This window comes from Scyliorhinus canicula, chromosome 2 (assembly GCF_902713615.1).
Source record: "Scyliorhinus canicula chromosome 2, sScyCan1.1, whole genome shotgun sequence".
NCBI classification, from domain to species: domain Eukaryota; kingdom Metazoa; phylum Chordata; class Chondrichthyes; order Carcharhiniformes; family Scyliorhinidae; genus Scyliorhinus; species Scyliorhinus canicula.
In genome coordinates, this window is record NC_052147.1 from 283,783,478 (window position 1) to 283,809,208 (window position 25,731).

Consider the following 25,731-nt stretch of genomic DNA (forward strand, 5'->3'; position numbering starts at 1 on the left):
ATAATGCAATTTGATCTGTATTTTTATGTTGCAGGATGACTGATACCATGACTGCAAACTATTAATAACAGAACATGACAAAATTGCAACGCTTGAGCAGCCTTGCGACAGTCTACATTCACATATGCTATCTGACCATTGACCTTTAGGTCAGGTGACCCCATGAAGTACAGAGTGTATCGTTTTAGAGTTCACTACAACAATCACTCTATTATCGTGACATTTCCCATTTTTCAAAAAGCAGAACATGTCGGACTAGTTTCTGTTACAACAAAATAAGCTACTCAAGTACACAAAATCTCTCATCAATTCTTTTACACTCTGTTTTAATCACTCTGTTTTGTCTTTTACTGATCTCTGTACTTCTTATGATATTTGCACAATTCTTCCACAGGATGTTCTGAATAGTAATGGAGCTGGCGTGCAATCTCCTGGCTGTTCATGCCAGTGGGTTTCCTCCGGGTGCTCCGGTTTCCTCCTACAAGTCCCGAAAGATGTGCTGTTAGGTAATTTGGACATTCTGACTTCTCCATCGGTGTACCCGAACAGGTGCTGGAATGTGGCGACTAGGGGCTTTTCACAGTAACTTCATTGCAGTGTTAATGTAAGCCTACTTGTGACAATAAAGATTATTATTATATTTCCAAGTCGGGGTGGTAAGTGGCTTGGAGCAGAACCTCTAGGTGGCGGGTTCCCAGGTAACTGCTGCTCGTGTCCTTCAAGATGGTAGTGGTCGTGGGTTTGGAAGGTGCTGTCTAAGGAACCTTGGCGAGTTACTGCGGTGCATCTTGTAGATGGTACACACGGCTGCCACTGTTCGTCAGTGGTGGAGGGTTTGAACTCTGATCCTATGCGGACATCATCTTCAACCTCTCTCTACTCCTTTCAGAGATTCCCACCTGCTTCAAAAAGGCCACCAGCATATCAGTGCCAAAGAAGAACCTCGCAAGGTTCCTCAACGGCTACCATCCGGTGGCCTTGACATCTATCATTATGAAGTGCTTTGAATGGTTGGTCATGAGGCACATCAACTCCATACTCCCAGAATGCCTTGATCCACTGCAATTCAAATACCACCCCAAATGATCCACAGCAGACGCTATCTCCCTGACCCTACACTCATCCCTGGAGCATCTCAACAGCAAGGGCTCATATTCATTGACTACAGCTCCGCCTTCAACACCATAATCCTAGCCAAGCACATATCAAAACTCCAAAGCCTTGAACTTGGCTCCACCCTCTGTAACTGGATCCTCGACATCCTGACCCATAGACCACACTCAGTAAGGATAAACAACAACACCTTCTCCACAATAATCTTCAATAAGACTGCATACTTAGCCCCCTATACTCCCTATACACACACGACTGTGTGGCAAAATTTGGCTCCAACTCCACCTACAAGTTTGCTGATGACACAACCGTAGTGGGTCAATCTCAAACAACGATGAGTCAGAATACAGGAGGGAGATAGAGAAACTAGTGGAGTGGAGTAACTACAACAATCTCTCCCTCAACGTCAGCAAAACTAAGGAGCTGGTCATTGACTTCAGGAAACAAAGTATTGTACACACCCCTGTCTATATTAATGGTGTCGAGGTGGAGAAGGTTGACAACTTCAAATTGTACACAGTCCGCTGTCTTGGGAAAGTGAGCAGCATAATTAAAGAACCCTCCCACCCTCCCACCCAGTCCAAAGATGTGCGGGTTAGGTGGATTGGCCATGCTAAATTGCCCGTAGTGTCCTAATGAAAGTAAGGTTAAGGGGGGTGTTGTTGGGTTACGGGTATAGGGTGGATACGTGGGTTTGAGTAGGGTGATCATGGCTCGGCACAACATTGAGGGCCGAAGGGCCTGTTCTGTGCTGTACTGTTCTATGTTCTATGTTATTCCTTCTTCCAACCTCTTCCATCGGGCAGGAGATACAAAAGTCTGAGGACATACGCTAACAGATTCAAAAACAGATTCTTCCCTGCTGTTACCAGATCCTCTTATGGACTAAATTGGTCTCTCCAAGCATCTTCACTACTGAGTCGTGCTACACTCTATGCTTCACCCAATGTCTATGTATTTACATTGTTTATTTATCGTATGTCCTATGTATCTCATATGTGGAACGATCTGCCTCATCTACGCAGAAATACGTTTCGCTGTACCTCAGTACATGAAACATTAAATCTAAATCAAATGAAATTGAATGTTTGTAGAAAGGCGGGCAATCAAGCGGGGCTGCTTCATCCCGGATGGTGTCGAGCTTCCTGAGTGTTGTTGGAGCTGCACTCATCCAGGCAAGTGGAGAGTATTGCATCACACTCTTGACTTGTGCCTTGTAGATGGTGGACAGGGTTTGGGATGTCAGGAGGTGAGTTACTCACCACAGGATTCCTGGCCTTTGGCTTACTATTGTAGCCGTGGTAGCCACAGTATTAATATGGCTAGTCCACTTCAGTTTCTGGTCAATGGTAATACCCAGGCTGTCGATAGTGGGGGATTCAGCAATGGTAATGACACTGAGTGTCATGGGGCGATGGGTAGTTTCCCTCTTGCTGAGGGTGTCCATTGCCTCACACTAGTGTGACACTCATGTTACTTGCCAGTTGTCATACCAAGCCTAGATATTGTCCAGGTATTGCTGCATTTGGGCACTGTCAGTGTCTCGTTACAATCCCTGTTGTTGTAAGTACTGAACAGTCAGATCCCAGAATGGGGCCTGGCTTGAGAGACCCGAACTTTATTTTTTGTTTAGATATGTGGAAGGTGGCTACTGAACAGTCACAGGTCTGTTGATTAACTTTTAACAAAAAAAATAAACATTTATTAAACAAGAAAAGATTAACTATTTACACTACTTCACCCTATTATACCTTTTCAGATATAGATTCGTAAAGATAACATAAGTTTAAAAATCTAACTTATACACTATGTTATGAACCCCGCTGATGTTAACTGCAAGAGTATTCTAAAACAAAAGATGTGCAGGATAGGTGGATTGGCCAAGCGAAATTGCTCGTTAGTGTTCAATGTGCAAGTTAGATGGCTTATGGGGGATAGGACAGCGGAATGGGGCTAGGTAGAGTGCTCTTTCAGAGGGGCAGTGCAGACTCGATGGGCCGAAGGACCACCTTCTGCACTGCAGGAATTCTACGTTTTAACACACTTGGAACACCGCTATATACAGGCATATATTTTCAATTTGTTATTTTGTGAGAAAGATATGTGAACCAAGGAAGAATAGTCCAGTGATTTTGTGAACAACTAATAAAGAATATTTGTTAACTTAAAAAACATACAAGAACTATAATACACTGCATCACTTAATTGCACTGATGGCTATACACACACAATATTACATGAAATTACCCCTTTGTTCCCAACTACCTACATTCCCTGAAATCTCAGGCCCCTTTGTTCCGAACCAACATTCACTATTTGTATGACTATGAGCTAAATCCAGCAAATAGTTACCATGCACAGGTTATTTGTCAAGTTTGGGAAAACCATGTACTGTTTCAGCAAAAGCAAAATCTGCTATTTCTTTCCCGGAGAGTGTGTCTGCAGCTGGTTGTGGCTGTGATGGTAATTTCCCAGTCATTGTCCGATAGATATATATCATTCTTTCCTTTTGATGTTATCCACCCTGTGTATTTAGCATATATGTGTCAATCTCCTTATCTCTCCACTTCTATATTCCATTGTTTCCTCTTATTACATAGATAAACTGAGATGCTGTTTTGCATCTCAAAATCTCTTCAGAAAGTTGCCCGTTGTTTTATTTTATCCCAATTTCATTTTTAAAATCTTTATTTTCCCCAATCCTTATAAACTAATGTTCACAGGAAGTACACAGTCAATGTGGACCAATAGGCAAAATGTGGTCAGGCTCCACCCACACTAAAACCAAGTGACAGATGCCAGCCAAAACAACTTCTACTAATTTTTCATCAATTTCCCCCAGGTGTGGTTCACACTGTGAGCCAACTAGTCTCATGAAAACTCTGGCTTCCACATGAGTTTCTAATCTCCTCTCTCGAAGAATCCGCCTTGGCACCTTCCACCAAACAACGCTTTCTCTCGGTTGTCCTCACCAAGGATCCACCTCGAGTTTCAAGCTCTCTCTATGTGGTGTTTCTCTGCCGTGGATCACCACATGCATTCAAGTTTCACCTTTCACACAATCTCTCGGATATCCAGGCATATCAACAGAACACCACCGCTTCACAGGCCAGTACTAAGGAGTCACTTGGGTCAGCTTGGAGCTCTAGCTTCTTGAAAGCCTATGTCCCCAGGACTGCACCTTGAAGCCCTGTCTTGAAGCTCCTCGCTCTCAACTTTATTGAACAGAATCTTTTTCCACATTCCTGTCCTTTGTTCCTAGATTTCAGTCTTCTTCAATCTTTATTTTGTCTCATTTTTGTGACTCTATGAGATCAAAAAAAACTCTACAGTGCAGAACGTCTTTCGGCCCATCGAGTCTGCACTGACCCTCTGAAAGTGGGTTCCGGTAACCCCACCTAACCTGCACATCTTTGGACACTTCGCGGCAATTTAGCATGGCCAATCCACCCAACCTGCACATTTTTGGACTCTGGAAGAAAACCGGCACATCTGGAGGAAACCCTCCCTGACAAGTGGAGAACGTGCAGACTCCACACAGACCGTCACCCAAGGCTGGAATTGGCGTTGTGAGGCAGCAGTGCGAACCACTGTGCCATCCCTACTAAGCTGTTCTTTAGTTTGGGATTGACTTTTTGACCCTGTGCACTATCCTGTCTGTTCTTCCAGTGTCTGTGGAATGCTGCTTCTTATTGGGTTACCTTGTTCCAACTGTTTTGGCCTTCTCTCAACTGAACGAACTGCTTCTCCTTTTCTGTGTGGGCCCTTGGTTCCTAGGCAACAGCCCAATTTTTTGTCATAAAACCTCATATAGTGCAGTAATCTCAACAATCCCGACTTATAATAATAATCTTTATTAGTGTCACAAGCAGGCTTACATTAACACTGCAATGAAGTTACAGGCAACTTATAAAAATGTTTGGGTATTCTAAAAGGCATTAAGGTGGACAAGTCCCCAGGTCCGGACGGGATCTATCCCAGGTTACTGAGGGAAGCAAGGGACGAAATAGCTGGGGCTTTAACAGATATCTTTGCAGCATCGTTGAGCATGGGTGAGGTCCCGGAGGACTGGAGAATTGCTAATGTTGTCCCTTTGTTTAAGAAGGTTAGCAGAGATATTCCAGGGAATTGTAGACCTGTGAGCTTGATGTCAGTGGTAGGCAAACTGTTGGAGAAGATACTGAGGGATAGGATCTATTCACATTTGGAAGAAAATAGACTTATCAGTGATAGGCAGCATGGCTTTGTGCAGGGAAGGTCATGTCTTACAAACCTAATAGAATTCTTTGTGGAAGTGACAAAATTAATTGATGAGGGAAGGGCTGTAGATGGCATATACATGGACTTCAGTAAGGTGTTTGATAAAGTTTCCCATAGCAGGTTGATGGAAAAGGTGAATTCGTATGGGGTTCAGGGTGTACTAGCTAGATGGATAAAGAACTGGCTGGGCAACAGGAGACAGAGAATAGTGGTGGAAGGGAGTGTCTCAAAATGGAGGAAGGTGACTAGTGGTGTTCCACAGGGATCCGTGCTCGGACCACTGTTGTTTGTGATATACATAAATGATCTGGACAAAGGTATAGTTGGTCTGATTAGCAAGTTTGCAGATGATACTAAGATTGGTAGAGTTGCAGATAGCGAGGAGGACTGTCAGAGAATACAGCAAAATACAGATAGATTGGAGAATTGGGCAGAGAAATGGCAGATGGAGTTCAATCCAGGCAAATGAAATGAAATGAAAATCGTTTATTGTCACGAGTAGGCTTCGAATGAAGTTACTGTGAAAAGCCCCTAGTCGCCACATTCCGGCGCCTGAAGGTGGCAATGCAGGTCGATAGAGTGGTCAAGAAGGCATACAGCATTCTTGGCTTTATTGGACGGGGTATTGAGTACAAGAGTCGGCAGGTCATGTTACAGTTTTATAGGACTTTGGTTAGGCCACATTTGGAATACTGCGTGCAGTTCTGGTCGCCACATTACCAGAAGGATGTGGATGCTTTACAGAGGGTGCAGAGGAGCTTCACCAGGACGTTGCCTGGTATGGAGGGTGCTAGCTATGAAGAAAGTTTGAGTAGATTAGGATTGTTTTCGTTGGAAAGACGGAGATTGTGAATTATGAGAGGTATGGACAGGGTGGATAGCAACAAGCTTTTTCCAAGAGTGGGGGTGTCAATTACAAAGGGTCACGATTTCAAGGTGAGAGGGGGAAAGTTTAAGGGAGATGTGCGTGGAAAGTTTTTTATACAGAGGGTGGTGGGTGCCTGGAACGCTTTGCCAGCGGAGGTGGTAGAGGCAGGCACGATAGCTTCATTTAAGATGCATCTAGACAGATATATGAATGGGCGGGGAACAGAGGGAAGTAGATCCTTGGAAAATAGGCGACAGGTTTAGATAAAGGATCTGGATCGGTGCAGGCTGGGAGTGCCGAAGGGCCTGTTCCTGTGCTGTAATTTTCTTTGTTCTTTGTTCTGAAGCTTAAGAAATATAAATTAAACTTAAAGCTTTAGGTTATGCCCAACGCACATAAATGCAGATATAACGTACTTAAACTATATATAATTCCTAACAATCTGAGGAGTTGCAAAAAGAGCCCAATATTGCGCAATCGTTTATGTACATAGGTGGTCCAGCTTTCTTTTAAACAGCAAATTGGATTTATATAGTGCATTATCAAACAAAATCTGACACTGAGCCACATAAAGAGACATTAAGACAGATGACCAAATGCTTGCTCAAAGTGGTGGGTTTCAAAGGGTGCCCGAAAAATATATAATAAAGTCTGAAGACCCGCACATCCAGACATAGAAACAGCTTCTTCCCCACAGCTACTTGACTCAACGACTCTCCCTCGGACTGATCTGTTCCCTGTAAGAACACTATTCATGATGCTCTATGCTGTTCTTGCTCATGTATTGCTTATTTGGCCCATTGTTTCGCACTGTAACCAATCAGTATTTGTTGCTGTACCATTTGTCAATGTATTTTGTCGATTATTCTTTTGTCTACTATGTACGTACTGTGCACATTCCCTTGGCCGCAGAAAAATACTTTTCACTGTACTTCAGTACATGTGACAATAAATATCAATCAATCAATCTTTATTATTGTCGCAAGTGGCTTACAATGAAGTTACTGTGAAAAGCCCCTAGTCGCCACATTCCAGCACCTGTTCGGGTACAGAGAGGGAGAATTCAGAATGTCCAATTCACCTAACAGCACGTCTTTCTGGACTTGTGGGAGGAAACCGGAGCATGGAACATAGAACATTACAGCGCAGTACAGGCCCTTCGGCCCACGATGTTGCACCGTCCTGTGAAACCCTTCTAAAGTCCCTCTACACTATTCCCTTATCGTCCATATGCCTATCCAATGGCCATTTGAATGCATTTAGTGTTGGAGAGTCCACTACTGTTGCAGGCAGGGCATTCCACGCCCTTACTACTCTCTGAGTAAAGAACCTACCTCTGACATCTGTCCTATATCTATCTCCCCTCAATTTAAAGCTATGTCCCCTCGTGCTGGACATCACCATCCGAGGAAAAAGGCTCTCGATGTCCACCCTATCTAATCCTCTGATCATCTTGTATGCCTCAATGAAGTCCCCTCTTAACCTTCTTCTCTCTAATGAAAACAGCCTCAAGTCCTTCAGCCTTTCCTCATATGATCTTCCCTCCATACCAGGCAACATTCTTGTAAATCTCCTCTGTACCCTTTCCAATGCTTCCACATCCTTCCTATAATGTGGCGACCAGAACTGCACACAATACTCCAAATGCGGCCGCACCAGAGTTTTGTACAACTGCAACATGACCTCATGGCTCCGAAACTCAATTCCTCTACCAATAAAAGCTAACACACCGTACGCCTTCTTAACAACCCTCTCAACCTGGGTGGCAACTTTCAGGGATCTATGGACATGGACACTGAGATCTCTCTGCTCGTCCACACTACCAAGAATCTTACCATTAGCCCAGTACTCTGCTTTTCTGTTATTCCTTCCAAAATGAATCACCTCACACTTTTCTGCATTAAACTCCATTTGCCACCTGTCAGCCCAGCTCTGCAGCTTATCTATGTCCCTCTGTAACTTGTAACATCCTTCTGCAACGGCCCCAAAACAGATCCTTGTGGCACACCACTAGTAACTGGACACCAGTCAGAGCATTTCCCATCAACCACCACTCTTTGTCTTCTATCAACTAGCCAATTTCTGATCCAAACTGCTAAATCACCCTGAATCCCATGCCTCTGTATTTTCTGCAACAGCCTACCGTGGGGAACCTTATCAAACGCTTTACTGAAATCCATGTACACATCAACTGCTTTACCCTCATCCACCTGTTTGGTCACCTTCTCGAAGAACTCAATGAGGTTTGTGCGGCACGACCTACCCTTCACAAAACCATGTTGACTATCTCTAATCAAATTATTCCTTTCCAGATGATTATACATCCTATCTCTTATAAACCTTTCCAAGACTTTTCCCACAACAGACGTAAGGCTCACTGGTCTATAGTTACCGGGGTTATCTCTACTCCCCTTCTTGTACAAGGGGATAACATTTGCTATCCTCCAGTCCTCTGGCACTATTCCTGTAGACAAAGATGACTTAAAGATCAAAGCCAAAGGCTCAGCAATCTCCTCCCTAACTTCCCAGAGAATCCTAGGATAAATCCCATCCGGCCCAGGGGACATATCTGTTTTCACACTTTCCAGAAAGGAGCACACGGAGGAAACCCACACACAGGGGGAGGACGTGCAGACTCCGTACAGACAGTGACGGGAATCGAACCCAGGACCCTGGCGGTGTGAAGCAACAGTGCTAACCACTGTGCTATGAGGCAATAAAGTTTTTTAAGATGAGAGTTTTGGAGAAATGAGACTGATTTGTGAGGGCTTGTTGATGTCCTCTAACCTTGCTTCACCAGCATGTTGTCATTCCCTTTGGTACTGGAAGATTCATCTGCTGTCTTTCATCCTGTCTCTCTCTCCTGTCTTCCACCCCATCAGAGATCTTGTCCGTGCCACCCACCCCTTGCTCCATCCAGCCCACTACATCTCTCACTTTCTCAGTTCTGGTGGACGGTCGTTGTCCTGAAACATTAAATGTTTTCACGACAGATTTCCAGCATCCGTCCAGACGGACTCCTCGAGGTTGACAGCGTGGAAACAGGCCCTTGGGGTCATCTTGTCCATGCCGCCCACCACTAAGCTAGTTCCAATTGGAGGCATTTATAGAACTCGTATTATTATTAATTAGAGTCCCACCTCTAGTCCATTATTGCCCGGCAAGGTGCCTATATCCATTACACGTGGACTAAATGCGAAAGATGTGTCTGGCTGGGTCAGGTGGACGCCCTCCCGAGTGGGAAAGCGGGCAGGCTGGGGCGAACGGAAGAAAAAAAGGCGCCAACACGGCGCGCATGCGGGGTGGCGGAACGAGCGGTGCGCACGCGCGGGGGATTGGACAGGTGTGAATGGCGCGCGGTGGGGGCGAACGCGCTTTGTTTTGGCGCGCGGTGGGGGAACGCGCCAGAGGAGCGCAGGCGCGAAGCCGCCTGTCAACGGCTGCCAAGCCGACGAAAGTAAACAGGCGGCGCGGGAGGCGGTTAGCCCGACACTGAGGCGGCGACGACAGGCTTTCCCCATTTACCCCTCAGCACATCCTCCTCAACACCCTCCTCACCCTGCTGGGCGATCAGGTTCTTCACTGTTGGTGGGGGCACTTTTGATTCCCGAAGGAGAAGCCGTTGGCAGCGCCGGGAGGGAGCGAGGAAGGCCGCCGCCGCCGCCGGGAGGGAGCGAGGAGGGCCGCCGCCGCCGGGAGGGAGCGAGGAGGGCCGCCGCCGCCGCCGGGAGGGAGCGAGGAGGGCCGCCGCCGCCGCCGGGAGGGAGCGAGGAGGGCCGCCGCCGCCGCCGTTCGCAGACATGCACTCGAGCTGCAGGCCCGTGGCCAGCTACCCTGACAAGACCGGGGAGCAGGTGGAGAAGGAGCTGCACGATGGCCTGGAGGATGGCAAGGAGCGCTTCAAGGAGCTCAACGACCGCTTCGCCAAGTACATCAACAACACCATCCTCAGCCTCATGCGCAAGAACAAGGACCTGCTGTCCGAGCTCAAACTGGCCGAGAAGGAGGAGAACTGCCGCGTCGAGGCCATCTTCGCCAAGGCCAGGTGCGACCTGAAGGTGCGGCTGGAGGAGCAGCAGAAGGAGCTCAACTGCCTGAAAACGGATAAGGAGAAGTACAAGAAGAGGTCGGTGATCAGGGGGGGGGGACGAGGTACAATAATTGGGAAAGAGTCCTTTAGTTGTTCTTCTAGTGCCCATCCCTCAGTGCCCTTGGACCCAGTGCCTGGCTACAGCATGTCAGAGGGTCAATCCAGCACATTGCTGTGGGTCTGCAGCCACGTGTCGGCCAGACCGGGTACGGTCGGCAGATTTCCTTCCCGAAAGGTGAGCCGGTTGGATTTCTACCGCAGCCGACGACGGTTTCACGGTCACTAGACTTTTATTGAATTCAAATTCTACCGTCTGTCGTGGCAGGATTCGAGCCCAGGCCCCCAGACACTCTGGGTTAATAGTCCAGTGACAATACCCCCTGCACCACTGCCTCCACAATACCCTCCCCTGTTGGCAATAATGGCTTCAAACTATTCCCCTCACCCCAATTCAACATGAATCACCTACCCTCACCCCAATGCCACCCGAACCACCTATCTCTCACCCCAATAGAATGTAAGAACTAGGAGCAGGAGATCTGGCCCTTCGAGCCTGCTCTGCCATTCAATGAGATCATGGTTGACCTTTTGTGGACTCAGTTCCACTTTCCCGCCAGAACACCATCATCCTTTATTCTTCAAAAAACTCTTATCTTCAAAACATTTAACGAAGGAGTCTCAACTGCTTCGCTGAGCAGAGAATTCCATAGATTCACATCCCTTTGGGTGAAGATGTTCCTCCCTAACCACCTGCACCTCATCCCAACGTCACCTTAACCACCCAACCCTCACCCCACTGCCATCCTAACCACTCACCCCCTGACCACCTACCCTCTCGCCCCAATGCCACCCGAACCAGCTGCACCTCACCCCAATTCCACCCTTACCACCCACCCTTCACCCCAATACCACCCACCCCTCGCTCCAAAGTCATCATAATCACTCACCACCCTAACCACCTATTGCCTCACCCCAATACCACCCGAACCACTGACCCCTCACCACAACAGCACTATAACTACCTACCCATCACCCCAATGCCACCTTAACCACCCACCCCTCATCCCAACACAGCCACAATCACATAACCCTCACCCCAACTCAGCTCTAACCATTGACCCCCAAATCCCAGCCCCGAACCTTAACCACTGGCCCTAAACCCTGACTAGCACACCCTGTATGGTTTTGAGAATGCATTGTAGATGTCAATGAGATGTTGACCTGAGTCCCCAACTGTCAACTTGGATGCGTGTTAAAGAGCCCATGGCACTATTTCGAAGAAGAATAGATGAATACTCCCCTGTGTGCTGGCTAATATTTATCCATCAATCAGCATCACAAAACACATATTGCCTGGTCATTATCACATTGCTGTTTGTAGGAGCTTGATGGGTGCAAATTGGTGGTCATATTTTGTACGTTACGACAGTGACTACACTTCAAAATCTATATCACGGACTGTGAAGTCTGTTGAAATGTCTGCTGATCGAACCCTAATTGGATTGTATTGTATTTGTTTATTGTCACGTGTACCGAGGTACAGTGAAAAGTATTTTTCTGCAAGCAGCTCAACAGATCATTCAGTACATGGAAGAAAAGGGAATTGAACAAAATTCAAGAAAATACATGAGAATACATAATAGGGCAACACAAGATATACAATGTAACTACATAAGCATTGGCATCGGTTGAAGCATACAGGGTGTAGTGTTAATGAGGTCAGTCCATAAGAGGGTCATTTAGGAGTCTTGTGACAGTGGGGAAGAAGCTGTGTTTGAGTCTGTTCGTGCGCGTTCTCAGACTTCTATATCTCCTGCCCGATGGAAGAAGTTGGAAAAGTGAGTAAGCCGGGTGGGAGGGATCCTTGATTATGCTGCCCGCTTTCCCCCGGCAGCGGGAGGTGTAGATGGAGTCCATGGATGGGAGGCAGGTTTGTGTGATGGACTGGGTGGTATTCACGACTCTCTGAAGTTCCTTGCGGTCCTGGGCCGAGCAGTTGCCATACCAGGCTGTGATGCAGCCCGATAGGATCCCAACTTTTAACCTTTTAATTGGACAAAGCTCCACATCACTGTCTCTTAACCTTAACCTAGTATTCTAACCACAACTCTTAATCCTAACACCTAATAAGTGACACGTAACACCTAACCACTAACCCCCTAACCACAATCACTACTACCTGATCACTTCCCTAAACACTAACTCCACTAACCCTATGATACTAAATTAACATTCGAACCCCAAGATAAATCTCAATCCCATAGTGTCAGTGGACACAGAACTGGCTGTGGTGTCAGTTGTAATTGTGATATCAAGGTTATCTATAGAGACTAGTGAATGCCATGAGTTGGATTTTATTTTTTCATCCTTCAGCTAAATTTAATTTCACACCTCCAATTGTTTGAAATGCAAATGGAATATGAAATCTGACGAGTAGTTCAAAAGTAGGGATCAGGCATGAGGGAAATGTGAACTGGTTGAGATAGGTATTGAGTGCATGTGCGCAAATGCACTTTCTATTCCTAGCTACATGTATTCATGGAAGACAGAAGAAAACAAAGCAGAGGCAGCTGGGATGAGAGAGCTGTCAATACTAGGAAGGAGTAATATTGTTAATATTTCAAAGACAGAATCTAATTAGGATTAAAGAACAATATAGCATCTAATACACTGTTGGATATATACTATAGGCTATCAAATAGAGGCAAGGAGGTACAGGAGCACATTTTCGGACAGATTGCTGAGAGATGTAAGAATATTACTTTAGGGACTTAATTATCCCAGTGCAGACTGGGAAAATAACAGAGTGGAGGGAAAAGAGAGGGAGGGATTCCTCAAACAAGAACTTACTTGATCAGTAAATTTCTATCCTAACAACGAAAGAAGCAATGCTGAAACATCAAGGGCAAAACACATTTTGCTGGGGTGGTATACAGACCACCAAACTGCAGTGGTAATGTTGATGTTGGAACTGGACAGAAAATCTTAGGTGCATGTGATAAAGGAACATCTGTGATTATGGGTGACTTTTAAAAATATTCTCCATTTTCACATTTTCTTCAGAAGTTACACCCCACCAACAAACCGTAAACGGTAACAAATACAATGTTGATTCTCTTATCAACAACAACGATCCCATTCTCCCACCACACCAAACAACGGCCCACCTGACAATACAAGCATCAAATAAAACAAACCCTCCCAAGGTGGGAAAATAAAGAAAAGGGAAAAAGGAATCAGGAATCGCCTATGGTCACCATTGATATATACAGTCCACCCCCACCCCCTTAATATTCAATGCCATCCAATCCCCGAAAGAGTACCGTGAATGACACCCATGAATTGTAGATACTGCCCCCCCCCCCCAGCCCCCCTCCCAGACTCCTCCCCTCCACTTCCTCTTATAAACTCCCCCCCCCAACCTCGGCTCCTTTCCCCAAATTTTCACCCCGGCTAGACTCACCGGAACCTGTTCTACCAGGCTCTGATGGGCGCAGCCCTTCCCCACCTCACTGCCGTTCACTGGCCGGTTTAAACCGGCCAGTGTGGAGGCCCCCCCCGCCCGGGTCTCCTTCCCCCTTGCGCGGTCCCAGGAAAACCAAGAAATCCCCTTCAGCACACAACCCCCGCATACACACCCAAGGCCTAAAGAACCATCATTGCAAATGGAAGTCCCATCTCTTCCCTTGTCCAAATATATACAGGGTCGACTCATTTAGTACATACACCAACACGCAGTGAAAAAATAAAGTTACATGAGGCTACATTGGTACACGATCATTCTCAATTCTGCCACAGTCCTTCTGCCTTCGCAAACTCCTCTGCTGCTTCCGCCATCCCAAAATAAAGGTCCTTGGAATTGTAGGTCACCCTCAACTTAGCTGGATATACTTTGCCGCACTGCACCTTGTTGATGTACAGTGCCTTCTTCACCCGGCTGAAGGCAGCCTGCCTCCTCGCCAGCTCCTCGTAAAGTCCTGATTTTTATGTATACCAGTGCCAGCCCACTGCATCTCCCACTTCTGCTTTGCCCAGCACAGGACTTTCTCCTTCACGCTATACCTACGGAAACACAGAGTTACTACTCTTGGCGGCTCACTCGCCTTTGGTATAGGCCTCCACGACCGATGAGCCCGCTCTAGTTCATATCGGGAGGGATTGCCCCTCCCACAATAGATTCGCCAACATTGTGGCAAAATACTCCGTCAACCTTGGGCCTTCCACCCCTTTGCGCAGACCCACAATCCTCAGATTTTGTCGCCTGGATTTGTTTTCCAGGTCTTCCATTTTGGCTCGCAGACCCTTGTTGGTCTCTATCGCCCTCCGCAACTCCTTCCCCATCGAGGTGAGTTGATCACTGTGCTGCGATAATGCCTCTTCCACTTCCTTCACTGTCTCACCTTGCTCCCGCACCTCCGCCACTGCGCTTGATACCGCCTCCTCCACCAGCACTTTCAATTCCGCCCCCATCTCCTTCTTCATCGCTTCCATGTGCTTTGTGAACTGTTTTTCAAGTTCCTCAGCCATCACCTTGGTCATTTCTTCTGCTGTGAGTGATGCGGCCTCCCCTGGTGCTTACAGTTCCTGCGCTGACTTTTTCACTCACCGCCCGACTTCCATTAACCCGCTTTTCCACGGCAATTTCTCTCCCAAACTTGGACATTTATCATCCCTGTGCCTTCTTACAACCTTTTCAGCCTCTGTTGCCCCCTGAAAGTCGTTGTTCAAACTCCGAAGTTCCTATTCCCGAGCGGGAACCCTCCAGTGTGCGGCTGCCTCCCGCCCGCCGCCACCGGAAGTCCCCTGGTTATGTGTGACTTTAATCTGCATATAGATTGGGTGAACCAAATTAGTCACAGTACAATAGAGGAGGAATTTCTGGAGTGTATTCGGAATGGTTTTCTGAACCAGTATGTTGAGGAACCAACAAGAGAACAGGCCGTCTTGGACTGGTTTTTGTGCAATGAGAAAGGATTAGTTGGTAATCTAGTTGTGAAAGTACCCTTGGGGATGAGTGACCATAACATGATAGAATTCTTTATCAAGATGAATAGTGAAGTAGTTGTTTCTGAGACCAGAGTCCTGAACCTCAGTAAAGGTAACTATGATGGTATGAGGCATGAGCTGGCTCTAACTGACTGGGAAACATTCCGGAAAGAAAGGACAGCGGACAGGCAATTGCAGGCATTCAAGAAATGAATAGGTGAACTCCAAAAGTTGTTTATTCCTATTTGGCTCAACAGTACAAAGGGAGCTGAGGCTGATAATAAATTTTTGCAGTCCAGAGGTAATCATCAGTCGAACACCAGATAACTTAAAAGAGCCTTTTTATTTACCGCGGGGCTGCAGCACAAGTGTAACTGAGTTACAGCAAGTGAAAAAGTAAACTTCTCTTAGTTACAGTTGACTATATATTCTTACAAAACCCATCAAGCTTTCAATCATTAGTGATACAATTAGCTCATTATGCCCCTCCTTTAAGTAATTATTTTCTTTCCATGATTAGTAATACAGTTAGTTTCATAGCATAGTGATTCTTTATCTGAATGTTCTAAGGAGTGAATCTTCCCCCGGCTGCGTTTTGTTCCCACCACAGATTCTCACAGACAGTCAAGGTCATGATAACGCCTTCTCACAGGAACAATTCATTTAACAAGGCACGTTCACACTGCTGTACAACTTGACATTCCATTTCCCATCAAGCTCTGATTTTTAACTTGACCAAACTCTCATTCCATTTCCCATCATGCTCTGATGCTAACTTGAGCCAAACTCTCATTCCCCCCTTTTATCATTTCATGATAACTTCTAATCCATAGCACCTTGTCTCAGTCTTTCCCATTCTATCTGCACTTCTATCATTTTTCTCCTTCCCATTGCATCTTCTTTCTCATCCATTTGCTGTATTAACTGTTGTGGAATTACTGCTGCACTGACACTTTTACACAAGCATTTCATTAGGAAGCTAAACATGATTATTACAAGTATTACAACTCTCAGGACCACTAATCCATGCACCAGATAAGACCCCCATGATCCGCCCAGATACGTGTTTACATGTAATTCCCTTTTCTGCCTTTCGTTTACGTTATGTCTTGTCCTTTGAAGGGTTAATGTTTGATCCCTTTCACTTTCCTGCCTATAAGGGTTGTTCTTCACTAACACATCTCTCCCTTATACTTTTGTCCTGGCAGTACTATGCCTGTTTTTGCAACTATAGTCCCAACTACATCCAATCCGATGGCAGGGCAATCTTCCTTCAGTTCTTCCATCAAGGAAGTCTGCACGTCCTCCCCCTGTGTGCGTGGGTTTCCTCCGGGTGCTCCGGTTTCCTCCCACAGTCCAAAGATGTGCGGGTTAGGTGGATTGGCCATGCTAAATTGCCCGTAGTGTCCTAATAAAAAAAGTAAGGTTAAGGGAGGGGGTTGTTGGGTTACGGGTATAGGGTGGATACGTGGGTTTGAGTAGGGTGATCATGGCTCGGCACAACATTGAGGGCTGAAGGGCCTGTTCTGTGCTGTACTGTTCTATGTTCTAAGGAGCAGGGTTTGGTGTGGTCGTCACACGTAGGCCGAACATCCGTCCACAGGGGTCATATTCCAGGATCCGCCTTCCTCAGGGTCGTTGTTGATGCAGCGTAAAGTGTCGTCCTGACACAGGTGATGGACTCATTTTCCGCTGCCTCCACAGGTTCTTTGCTTGGCCTCCCCATTTGTCTCCAAGAGTCCCATCAGGATCATGGTGATAAGTAGGTACTTCATCCTACAGGTTGGGTAGAACTGTAACCTAGGGTTTGGAAACAAAAAGGTTACTTTTCGTTTTACTTTAAGGCCTTACAATGATGGATGTGGGTTCAGGCATTTTCCCCCAGTCCTTTCCTAATCAAATTCCGAATCAGGACATACTCTCCCGGATTAATAGTGACAGAAGGGAGGTATTTCCTCATAAGTGGCTTGCACCCGTGAATGGAGGCCTTTCAACACCTTAGTTAAGGTTATCACACAGTTGGCCATTTCAGTAGTCATTGTTTTCTTGATCCCGGGGGTGCGAAAGGGTCTGCTGTATAGAATTCCAGCGGGACTCAGTCGTGTCTTTCCAGCCGGGGTTGCACGTATCTGGAAGAGGGCAATAGGCAATAATTTGAGCCAAGTGGCTCCAGTCTTTAGTCTCTGCCTGTAGTTTTTCCAGTTTTGTTTTTTAATGTCTGATTAGCTCTTTCTACCATTCTCGCTGCCTGGGGTCGGTACGTGCAATGTAATTGTTGTTTTATTCCCAACTGAGTACAAAATTCCTTGTTGATATGTCCCACAAATTGAGGTCCATTATCAGAGCTTAATCGATGTGGAATCCCAAATCTAGGAACAATTTCTCGCATCAAAACTTTTACCACCGTGGAAGCTTTGTTATCAACAGTGGGGTAAACTTCTATCCACTTACTAAATACATCAACAATAACCAATACATGTTTATAACATTGGCATCTTTCCAACTCAATGTAATCACTCTGGAGTGTCTCAAAGGGACCTTCCGGTAACAGGGTTTTACCCATTTCACAGGGTATTGCTTTTCCAGGGTTATATTGCTGACATACCAGGTAACGACTGCTAATGTTTTGTACTATTTCCTGCAGCTTGGATGCCACCAAGTCTTCAGCAATATATATCACCCGTAGCTCGTGCACCACAATGAGTTGCAAAGTGAACACATTCAGTGACCCAGGCTGCCAAGGCGTCGGTCAAGACAAGTTTGTCCTGCCGGGGTGACCCACAATTTAGTTACGTGATCATAATGACACCCCAATTCTTCCCACAACTCTTTCATACTTTTAGGAGCGTCCTGCAACTTAACGACGTCGGTAATATTTGGCTTTGGCTTTTCCGAGGGAGACTGGCTTGGTGATGTTTTTAGTCTGACTCATAATTTTTTGGCACCACCATCTCCTTCCATTGGGAAGTTTCTTTGGTTTGGTGGTCTGCCTGTCTATTTCCTATATCTGTTGGGCAGTGCATTTTATAACCGCCATTTGTTTGGGCAACTTCAGGGCCTGTAGCAAGTGAGAAACTAATGCCTTGTGTGAAATAGGGGCTGGTTTAGCTCACTGGGCTAAATCGCTGGCTTTTAAAGCAGGCCAGGAGCACGGTTCGATTCCTGTACCAGCCTCCCCAGACAGGTGCCGGAATGTGGCGACTAGGGGCTTTTCACAGTAACTTAATTGAAGCCTACTCGTGATAATAAGCGATTTTCATTTTTTTTTTCAAATTTGTTTGCCGGCGGATGTCAAAAATTCTCTATTTTTTTTTAAATACTTGGTCAAAGTAATGCGTGACTCCAAAGGCATGTCTGTATAAATAGTCACCCTTAAATCCCTTCCGAGAACACAGGCGCGAATTAGAGCAAATAATCCGGCTTGTTGGGCTGAGAACGGGATTTCAAAAGGTGCTGCCTCCAAGGTTTGCCAGTCCTGATTTACTATCGCATATCCTGATTTACTATTGCATTTCCTGATAACCGCTCCCCCCTTTCACCGATGGAAGCACTTCCATCTGTGAACATGGTCAGGTCTGGGCCGTTAAGAGGGGCATCCGACAGGTCCTCCCTGACAGATGAATCGTCCTTTATAAGTGACATGCAATCGTGTCCAGGGTGTTCTTGCCCAAGGGGTAGATTGGTGAGAAAATTTGCAGGATTAATAGTGGTGCAATGGTGGAATTGGAGCTTTGGATTGTTCAAGAGATAAATTTCATACTTGTTCTGTCAAGCCATGGTGAGATGCTGAGTTTGGAGCTGGCCTAGTAAGGCCGTGACTGAGAGCCCAGGCTGGGAATAGCTTGTTGTTTTAGCGGATACTGCCTGTACATACCCACGCTTGGGTGTCATAAGACAGTTTACACAGGGAATGTGGCTTGTTCAGCCATTTTGTGTCATTAATATCTAAGTTGTTCTACCTTCGCATGTCTAGCAAATTTACCATAGAAGTTTCTGTCTTAAATCAAGTCACTACATTATTGATTATACCTCTTCTAACCCTGTGTAGGTCGTCATGCCCTCAAAATCTAGTGGCACCCGTGTCATAGATAGATATAGAATTTACAGTGCAGAAGGAGGCCATTCAGCCCATCGGGTCTGCACCGGCTCTTGGAAAGAGCACCCTACCCAAGGTCAACACCTCCACCCTATCCCCATAACCCAGTAACCCCACCCAACACTGAGGGCAATTTTGGACACTGAGGGCAATTTATCATGGCCAATCCACCTCACCTGCACATCTTTGGACTGTGGGAGGAAACTGGAGCACCCGGAGGAAACCCACGCACACACGGGGAGGATGTGCAGACTCCGCACAGACAGTGACCCAAACCGGAATCGAACCTGGGACCCTGGAGCTGTGACGCTATTGTGCTATCCACAATGCTACCGTGCTGCCTGCTTCATAACAACCTTACTTAAAACACTGTACATATTTAATTCATATTATGAACAATACCGAAAGAGGCGAGAAGCAGACACAAGTTGTATACGCATCTGATGTCTTTCCCCTAATGTAGCTGTAGTCAAGCAATAAAATAAGCCATGTCCTTGGTCCAGTCCCTGACTGCTGGGATGCATATCTCATCAATACAATTATCTAAAGCACCAGAGTTCATAGAGCAACATGTATCCTGTGTACGTGAAGTCAATAAGTCAATGATGTTCAAGCGCCTTGAAGTGCTTGTAGTGATTCTGAGATCTCAAGAGTCATCACAAGTCTCCACAGCTGCTGCTGTCATGCCAGCCTTTCCTGAATGTTTAACCTAAAAATTGAAAGGAAAAGTGTCCTGGTCGTCACCAGGTGTTAAATGTTGTCCGTATGAAACTTTTCCTGTATGGGCCGAACACTTGTGTTATGCAGGGATTAGTTGTCCTTATATATATATATATATATATATATATATATATATAGATATATATATATATATATATACCAAACCTTTGATATCCATTTTATAATAACTCAACTGTCTCAAATTCCTGAAGCTTCTGCAAATATTGTGGCATCTATAGTTACTTGTAATTATCTGCACTATACGTCCTATGTTCTAACACCAATGATCATATGTCATATGCATTGTAACTTGTCATACGTATTTCAATTATCCCAACTTCCACTGAACACCATAAAACTAATATTTTCTTATTCTTACATACGTGATTTTGCACCTTGATTAAAATTCCTTGTGTATCAAAATTACCCTGGAAATGCCAATGATAGCCTTTGAAAAGAAAAAATTGTTAACTGTACTCAAACTATAATCTTTAACGGCAATGCGTAGACAATTTGAAGCTTTCAAATAATCACAGTTTGAAACAACTTTTAAAGTCAAAGTCTGAAAATGAAATATGAATTCTTTCCCTCTCTTTAAAGTCAAACTAGGAAAATGAAATATGAATTATTTCCCTCTCTCTCTTGTCTCTCTCTCTCCCTCTCTACGTAACTCTGTCTGTCTTTGGAACTCTTGTCGTTCTTTCTCTTTATCTGCCTACCTCTCCGTCTCTGCCTCTCCCTGACTCGCTCTCTTTCGCTCTCTCAACTTTCGCTGTCTCTATCAGTCTCTGGCTCTCTCTCTCTCCTTCAGTCCCTTCCTCTGTCTCTCTTTCTCTCTTTCTGTAACTCTCTCTCTCTAAAACGGCGACAAAATCGTCCATGGTATGCTAACTCATATCTGTCCCAAGCGATCTGATCACACCCCAGCACAATCCCAACTGGCCTGGGCCAGACTCGAACACATGCTTGACTCGATGTCCATCCATCAAAAACAAGGTAATAACAGTCTAAAATGGTTCAGCTTGTATAATCATGGGATAAAATTCATTCTAATTTCAAACGGTGTTTTCTTTAATTTTAAAACTGGGAATTAATTTTTACGCTTAAACAGCTATTTTTTCCCTATATGAGGTGTCTTACAGTTAAGTAAAAATCCTTCTGGAGCCTATTCTAAAATTCCAGATTATAAACCCAAGGTTACTTTCTCAGAAGATAAATCGTAGCAGAGAGATATTAACATTCACAGACCAAGCATACACATTCTCACAGGTCACAAATATCAGAGTACAATGAAAATACCGAACAAAATTTTTAATCTTCCTTCGAAAACTTTATCTGTGTTATTCCATTTAAGTCAATTTCCACTGATTAATTTTAGAGGCATTAGCTATTCTTAGAGATGTATATTTCTTGGTGCAGATGACCTGCTTGCTGAAATGGTTAAATTTTTGTACAGAATCGAAAGTGGTGGAGAACTTGGCATGATGCCATCTCCATCCGCTACGTAACCTCAGACATTATCCATCCTTTCAATTTTCAATATTCATTATTTAACCGGTTTTTGGAAAGAGACATTACTGGATGTTTATTTTTCTTTTATTTCAAATGAATTGAGTTACTGCCGAATTTATCTGGATGGCTTGAACGATCTTAAGTTATTCTCGACATGTATCCATTGTTAAGTTTCTAACCGGGAGGGGGATTAGTCATCCTCAGATATTCCTGAACAAAAACTAATTGAGTGTTTTAGCCCCTTTCTGATCTTTTGGACTTTTTTTCTCTCCTTGAGACATTCCGGGACAGTCGTTAGCCGTAATTGTTGGCAGTTTTGTGATGTCTTTTGCCAGTTTGCACAATCTGTACTGCCGCTATGTTTAGCCGCATTATTATCTTTAAGGAGTCAGAGGTCAATTCCTTGTCTTCCAAATGGTGTGAAGGTTTAATTTATGTCATTTGTGCTTCTAACTTTATTTGTCTTATCTTTACTTCTGTGTATCTCACCATTTTTCTCTGTTCCACAGAAATCACACCCATCTTTGGTCATTGTTTTTTTTTTACCAGAGTATTTTGCTCTTTAAAAACCAAAAAAAGAGGAAATTTTAAACTGACTCTTTTACTCATTTGGCCTTGATACCAGATTCGTTGGATGTTACCTCACCGTCTGTCCGCCTCGTCGAGTGACTCTAATTTTTGCCGGTCAAAGGTTTGACTACTCGCCTTGCCCACCGGCTCGAGCGGCGTCCAGCTCAGCAACATCCTTCCAGAATTACACCAAATGTTAGGCGTGAAAATATTCACACGAAGGCCTGAGTATCAGTAACAAAGCAGTTTATTATGTCAGAATTCTGGGAGATATGTTCTGGGAACTCCGCAGTCCCTGACAGCACCTTATCCCACTTAAGCTTAAACTCACATGGATTAATATACAGAATCAAGGTGGATAGCCTAATGACTTGGTTCTTTTCCCATATGCGCATTCCTTTTTTTTAAGATCTTGGCTGTTTTAACTATTCCTTTCTCTGTCAATTTTATACCCAATTTGAATGCATTAGTTTTCCCTCAGTGGCCATTTTTCTTCTCCTAAATTTTTATGCAATTCTCCTGACAATTGTCTCAATTGCTTGGAATATTCTGGATATTGTTCACACAAGGTTTGAAGTGCATCAGAGGTTGTATCTAACGTATTACCTATCTCTAACACTATTGGCAGTAAAAGAGCAGCACGGTGGCCTAGTGGTTAGCACAACCGCCTCACGGCGCTGAGGTCCCAGGTTCGATCCCGGCTCTGGGTCACTGTCTGTGTGGAGTTTGCACATTCTCCCAGTGTCTGCGTGGGTTTCGCCCCCACAACCCAAAAATGTGCAGAGTAGGTGGATTGGCCACGCTAAATTGCCCCTTAATTTGAAAAAATAATTGGGTAATCTAAATTTAATTTAAAAAAAAACAAAACAAACTATTGGCAGTTAATGATCCTTGCGATTATCGTTCATTTGGCAAAATGGCCCTGGACCACTTATTCAATTATGAATTTAAACAGGATTATCCTGGCCAATTTAGGCCGGCTCATACGTGCCTGCAAGCCTATCTAACTACAAGGTCATGACGTCCTTGTTATGTTGTTACCTTAGGGTTGATCACTCACCCTTCTAAAGCCTCTTATCGTGGGGCACTTTTAGATAAAGTCAAGGATCATGATGATACCGAAACCTCTTCTGTAGCTATAACTGTAGGGGCTACACACCCTCCCTTAATGCACTAGTCCCTGACTGCCTGTGGCTATAACTATAGGGGCCACACTCCCTCCCTTAATGCACTAGTCCCTGACTGTACCTGTGGCTATAACTGTAGGGGCCATACTCCCTTTACTGATGCCAGATGGTCCTTCTGATTACAATTTTAATAGCGATCCTAGATCACTAATCCAATTTTGAATTTATTACAGGGTTATCCTGCCCCGTTGTCCAATTGATTAAGGAGATTACGTGTGTGATGTTTTATGCCAGGGTCCGCACGCTTTTTGCCCTGTTTATGTGTTGTTAAGCAGAGTTATCCACATCTGCAGGAGATTATAATTTAATCCGTACAAACGAATTAACAGCTCGAAGGTGACACCGTAAAGATTCTATGTCACCCGCCTTACAAAGTTAACAGGAACCTTTTATAGCGAAGGTTTTAGGTAATAACAAGGACCATGTTGGCATCGATATCTTGTTACCTCCTTTAACTAAATCTTAGGGACTCTAACCCAGCTCTTTTGAGGAATTCTATCCTCAGGGACTCCAACCCAACTTTTTTGAGGAATTTCAATCTTAGGGACTCTAACCCAGCTCTTTTGAGGAATTCTATCCTCAGGGACTCCAACCCAACTTTTTTAAGTTTCTGGGGTTCGCTGGACTGACCTGAATCTCGTAGGAACGTCTCCAGCAGCAGGCAGTAGGACAGGCTCGCGACCGGGACAGCGAAGGGGAAAAGCCAAAGTGAAAAAATACTCACAATTGGGGGCCCTATTTTCCCCTATGCATCCGGAGGCGATCTGCTGCTTACACCGTCTGCTTCTGTCGACACACTAGAGATGCCCGCATTCTCCACCAAATGATAATACTAAATTTTGCAGTCCAGATGTAATCATCAGTCGAACACCAGATAACTTAAAAGAACCGTTTATTTACCACGGGGCTGTAGCACAGCTGTGACTCAGAGTTACAGCAAGTGAAAAAGCAAATTTCTCTCAGTTACAGTTGACTATGTATTCTTACAAAACCCATCACACCTTTCAATCATTAGTGATTGAATTAGCTAATTACACCCCTCTTAGTAATTATTTTCTTCCCATGATTAGTAATACAGTTAGTTTCATAGCATAGTAAATCTTTATCAAAAGTCCTAAGGAGTGAATCTTCCCCCGGCTGTGTTTCATTCCCACCACAGATTTCCACAGACTGTCAAGGTCATGATAACGTGTTCTCACAGGAACAATTTATTTCACAAAGCTGCTATACAGACGTGACATTCCATTTCCCATCAAGCTCCGATTTAACTTGACCAAACTCTCATTCCATTTCCCATCATACTCTGATTCTAACTCGAGTCGAACTCTCATTCTCAGGAAGGATGTTCCTGCTATGGAGGGAGTGCAGTGAAGGTTTAGCAGGCTGTCATATGAAGATGGACTAAGTCAGTTAGGATTATATTCATTGGAGTTTAGAAGATTGAGAGGGAATCTCACAGAAACTTATAAAATACTAGCAGGATTAGACAGGGTAAATTAAGAAAAAATGTTCCCAATGGTAGGGAAGTCCAGAACGAGGCATCATAGTTTGAGGATAAGGGGTAAACCTTTTAGGACTGAGGTGAGGAGAAATGTCTTCACCCAGAGAGTGGTGAATCTGTGGAATTCGCTGCCATGGGAAATAGTTGACGCCAAAATTTTGTGTAATTTCAAGGAGGAATTAGATATACCACTTGGGGCTAAAAGGGATCAAGGGATATAGGGGAAGGCGGGATCAGGCTATTGAACTTGATGATCAGTGATGATCAAAATGAATGGCCGAGCAGGCTCGAAAGGCCGAATGGCCTCTTCCTGCTCCTATTTTCTATGGATCGATTTCAGGGGAATGAATAAGGGGAATGCAAGTGGAGCATGTTGCTGTGGGGGAGCATTTGAGAAATAATAATCATTATATCATTAGGTTTTGAGTAGTTATGGAAAAGATCAAAAACATCAAATATAACAACACTCAGCTGGAGGAGAACTAATTTTATTGTGTTAAAAAAGATGAATTGCACTGCTGCCTCATGTCACCGAGGATCTGGGTTCAATACTGGCCCCGGTCACTGTGTCTGTGTAGTTTGCACATTGTCCCCATGTCAGCGTGGGTCTCACCTCCCACAATCCAAAGATGTGCTGGTTTAGCACAGTGGGCTAAATAGCTGGTTTGCAATGCAGAACAATGCCAGCAGTGTGGGTTCAATTCCCGTACCGGCCTCCGCAAACAGGCGCCAGAATGTGGCGACTAGGGGCTTTTCACAGTAACTTCATTTGAAGCCTATTTGTGACAATAAGTGATTATTATTATGTACAAGGTAGGTGGATTGGCC

The 25,731-nt window shown here is 44.9% G+C and overlaps 2 protein-coding genes across 4 annotated transcripts in view; one reads left to right on the plus strand and one right to left on the minus strand.

Annotated features, from left to right (window-relative positions):
* Window positions 1–9,311, minus strand: part of LOC119962210 (ATP-binding cassette sub-family B member 6, mitochondrial-like) — a 285,333-nt gene extending 276,022 nt beyond the window's left edge. Inside the window, exon 1 of the mRNA XM_038790179.1 lies at window positions 9,029–9,311. The gene's annotated coding sequence lies outside the window, so the exon portion shown is untranslated. The remainder of the gene's footprint in view (window positions 1–9,028) is intronic.
* Window positions 9,312–9,956: 645 nt separating this feature from the next.
* The window catches only part of LOC119962211 (vimentin-like), a 216,909-nt gene continuing 201,134 nt past the window's right edge, over window positions 9,957–25,731 (plus strand). For 2 of the 3 annotated variants that reach the window (XM_038790183.1, XM_038790184.1), the window contains exon 1: window positions 9,958–10,367. In XM_038790183.1, the coding sequence (XP_038646111.1) occupies window positions 10,042–10,367 (326 nt within the window). In that variant the 5' untranslated portion in view covers window positions 9,958–10,041. Of the gene's footprint in view, window positions 10,368–25,731 lie in introns of all 3 variants that reach the window. The other variant, XM_038790185.1, reaches the window with a different exon arrangement.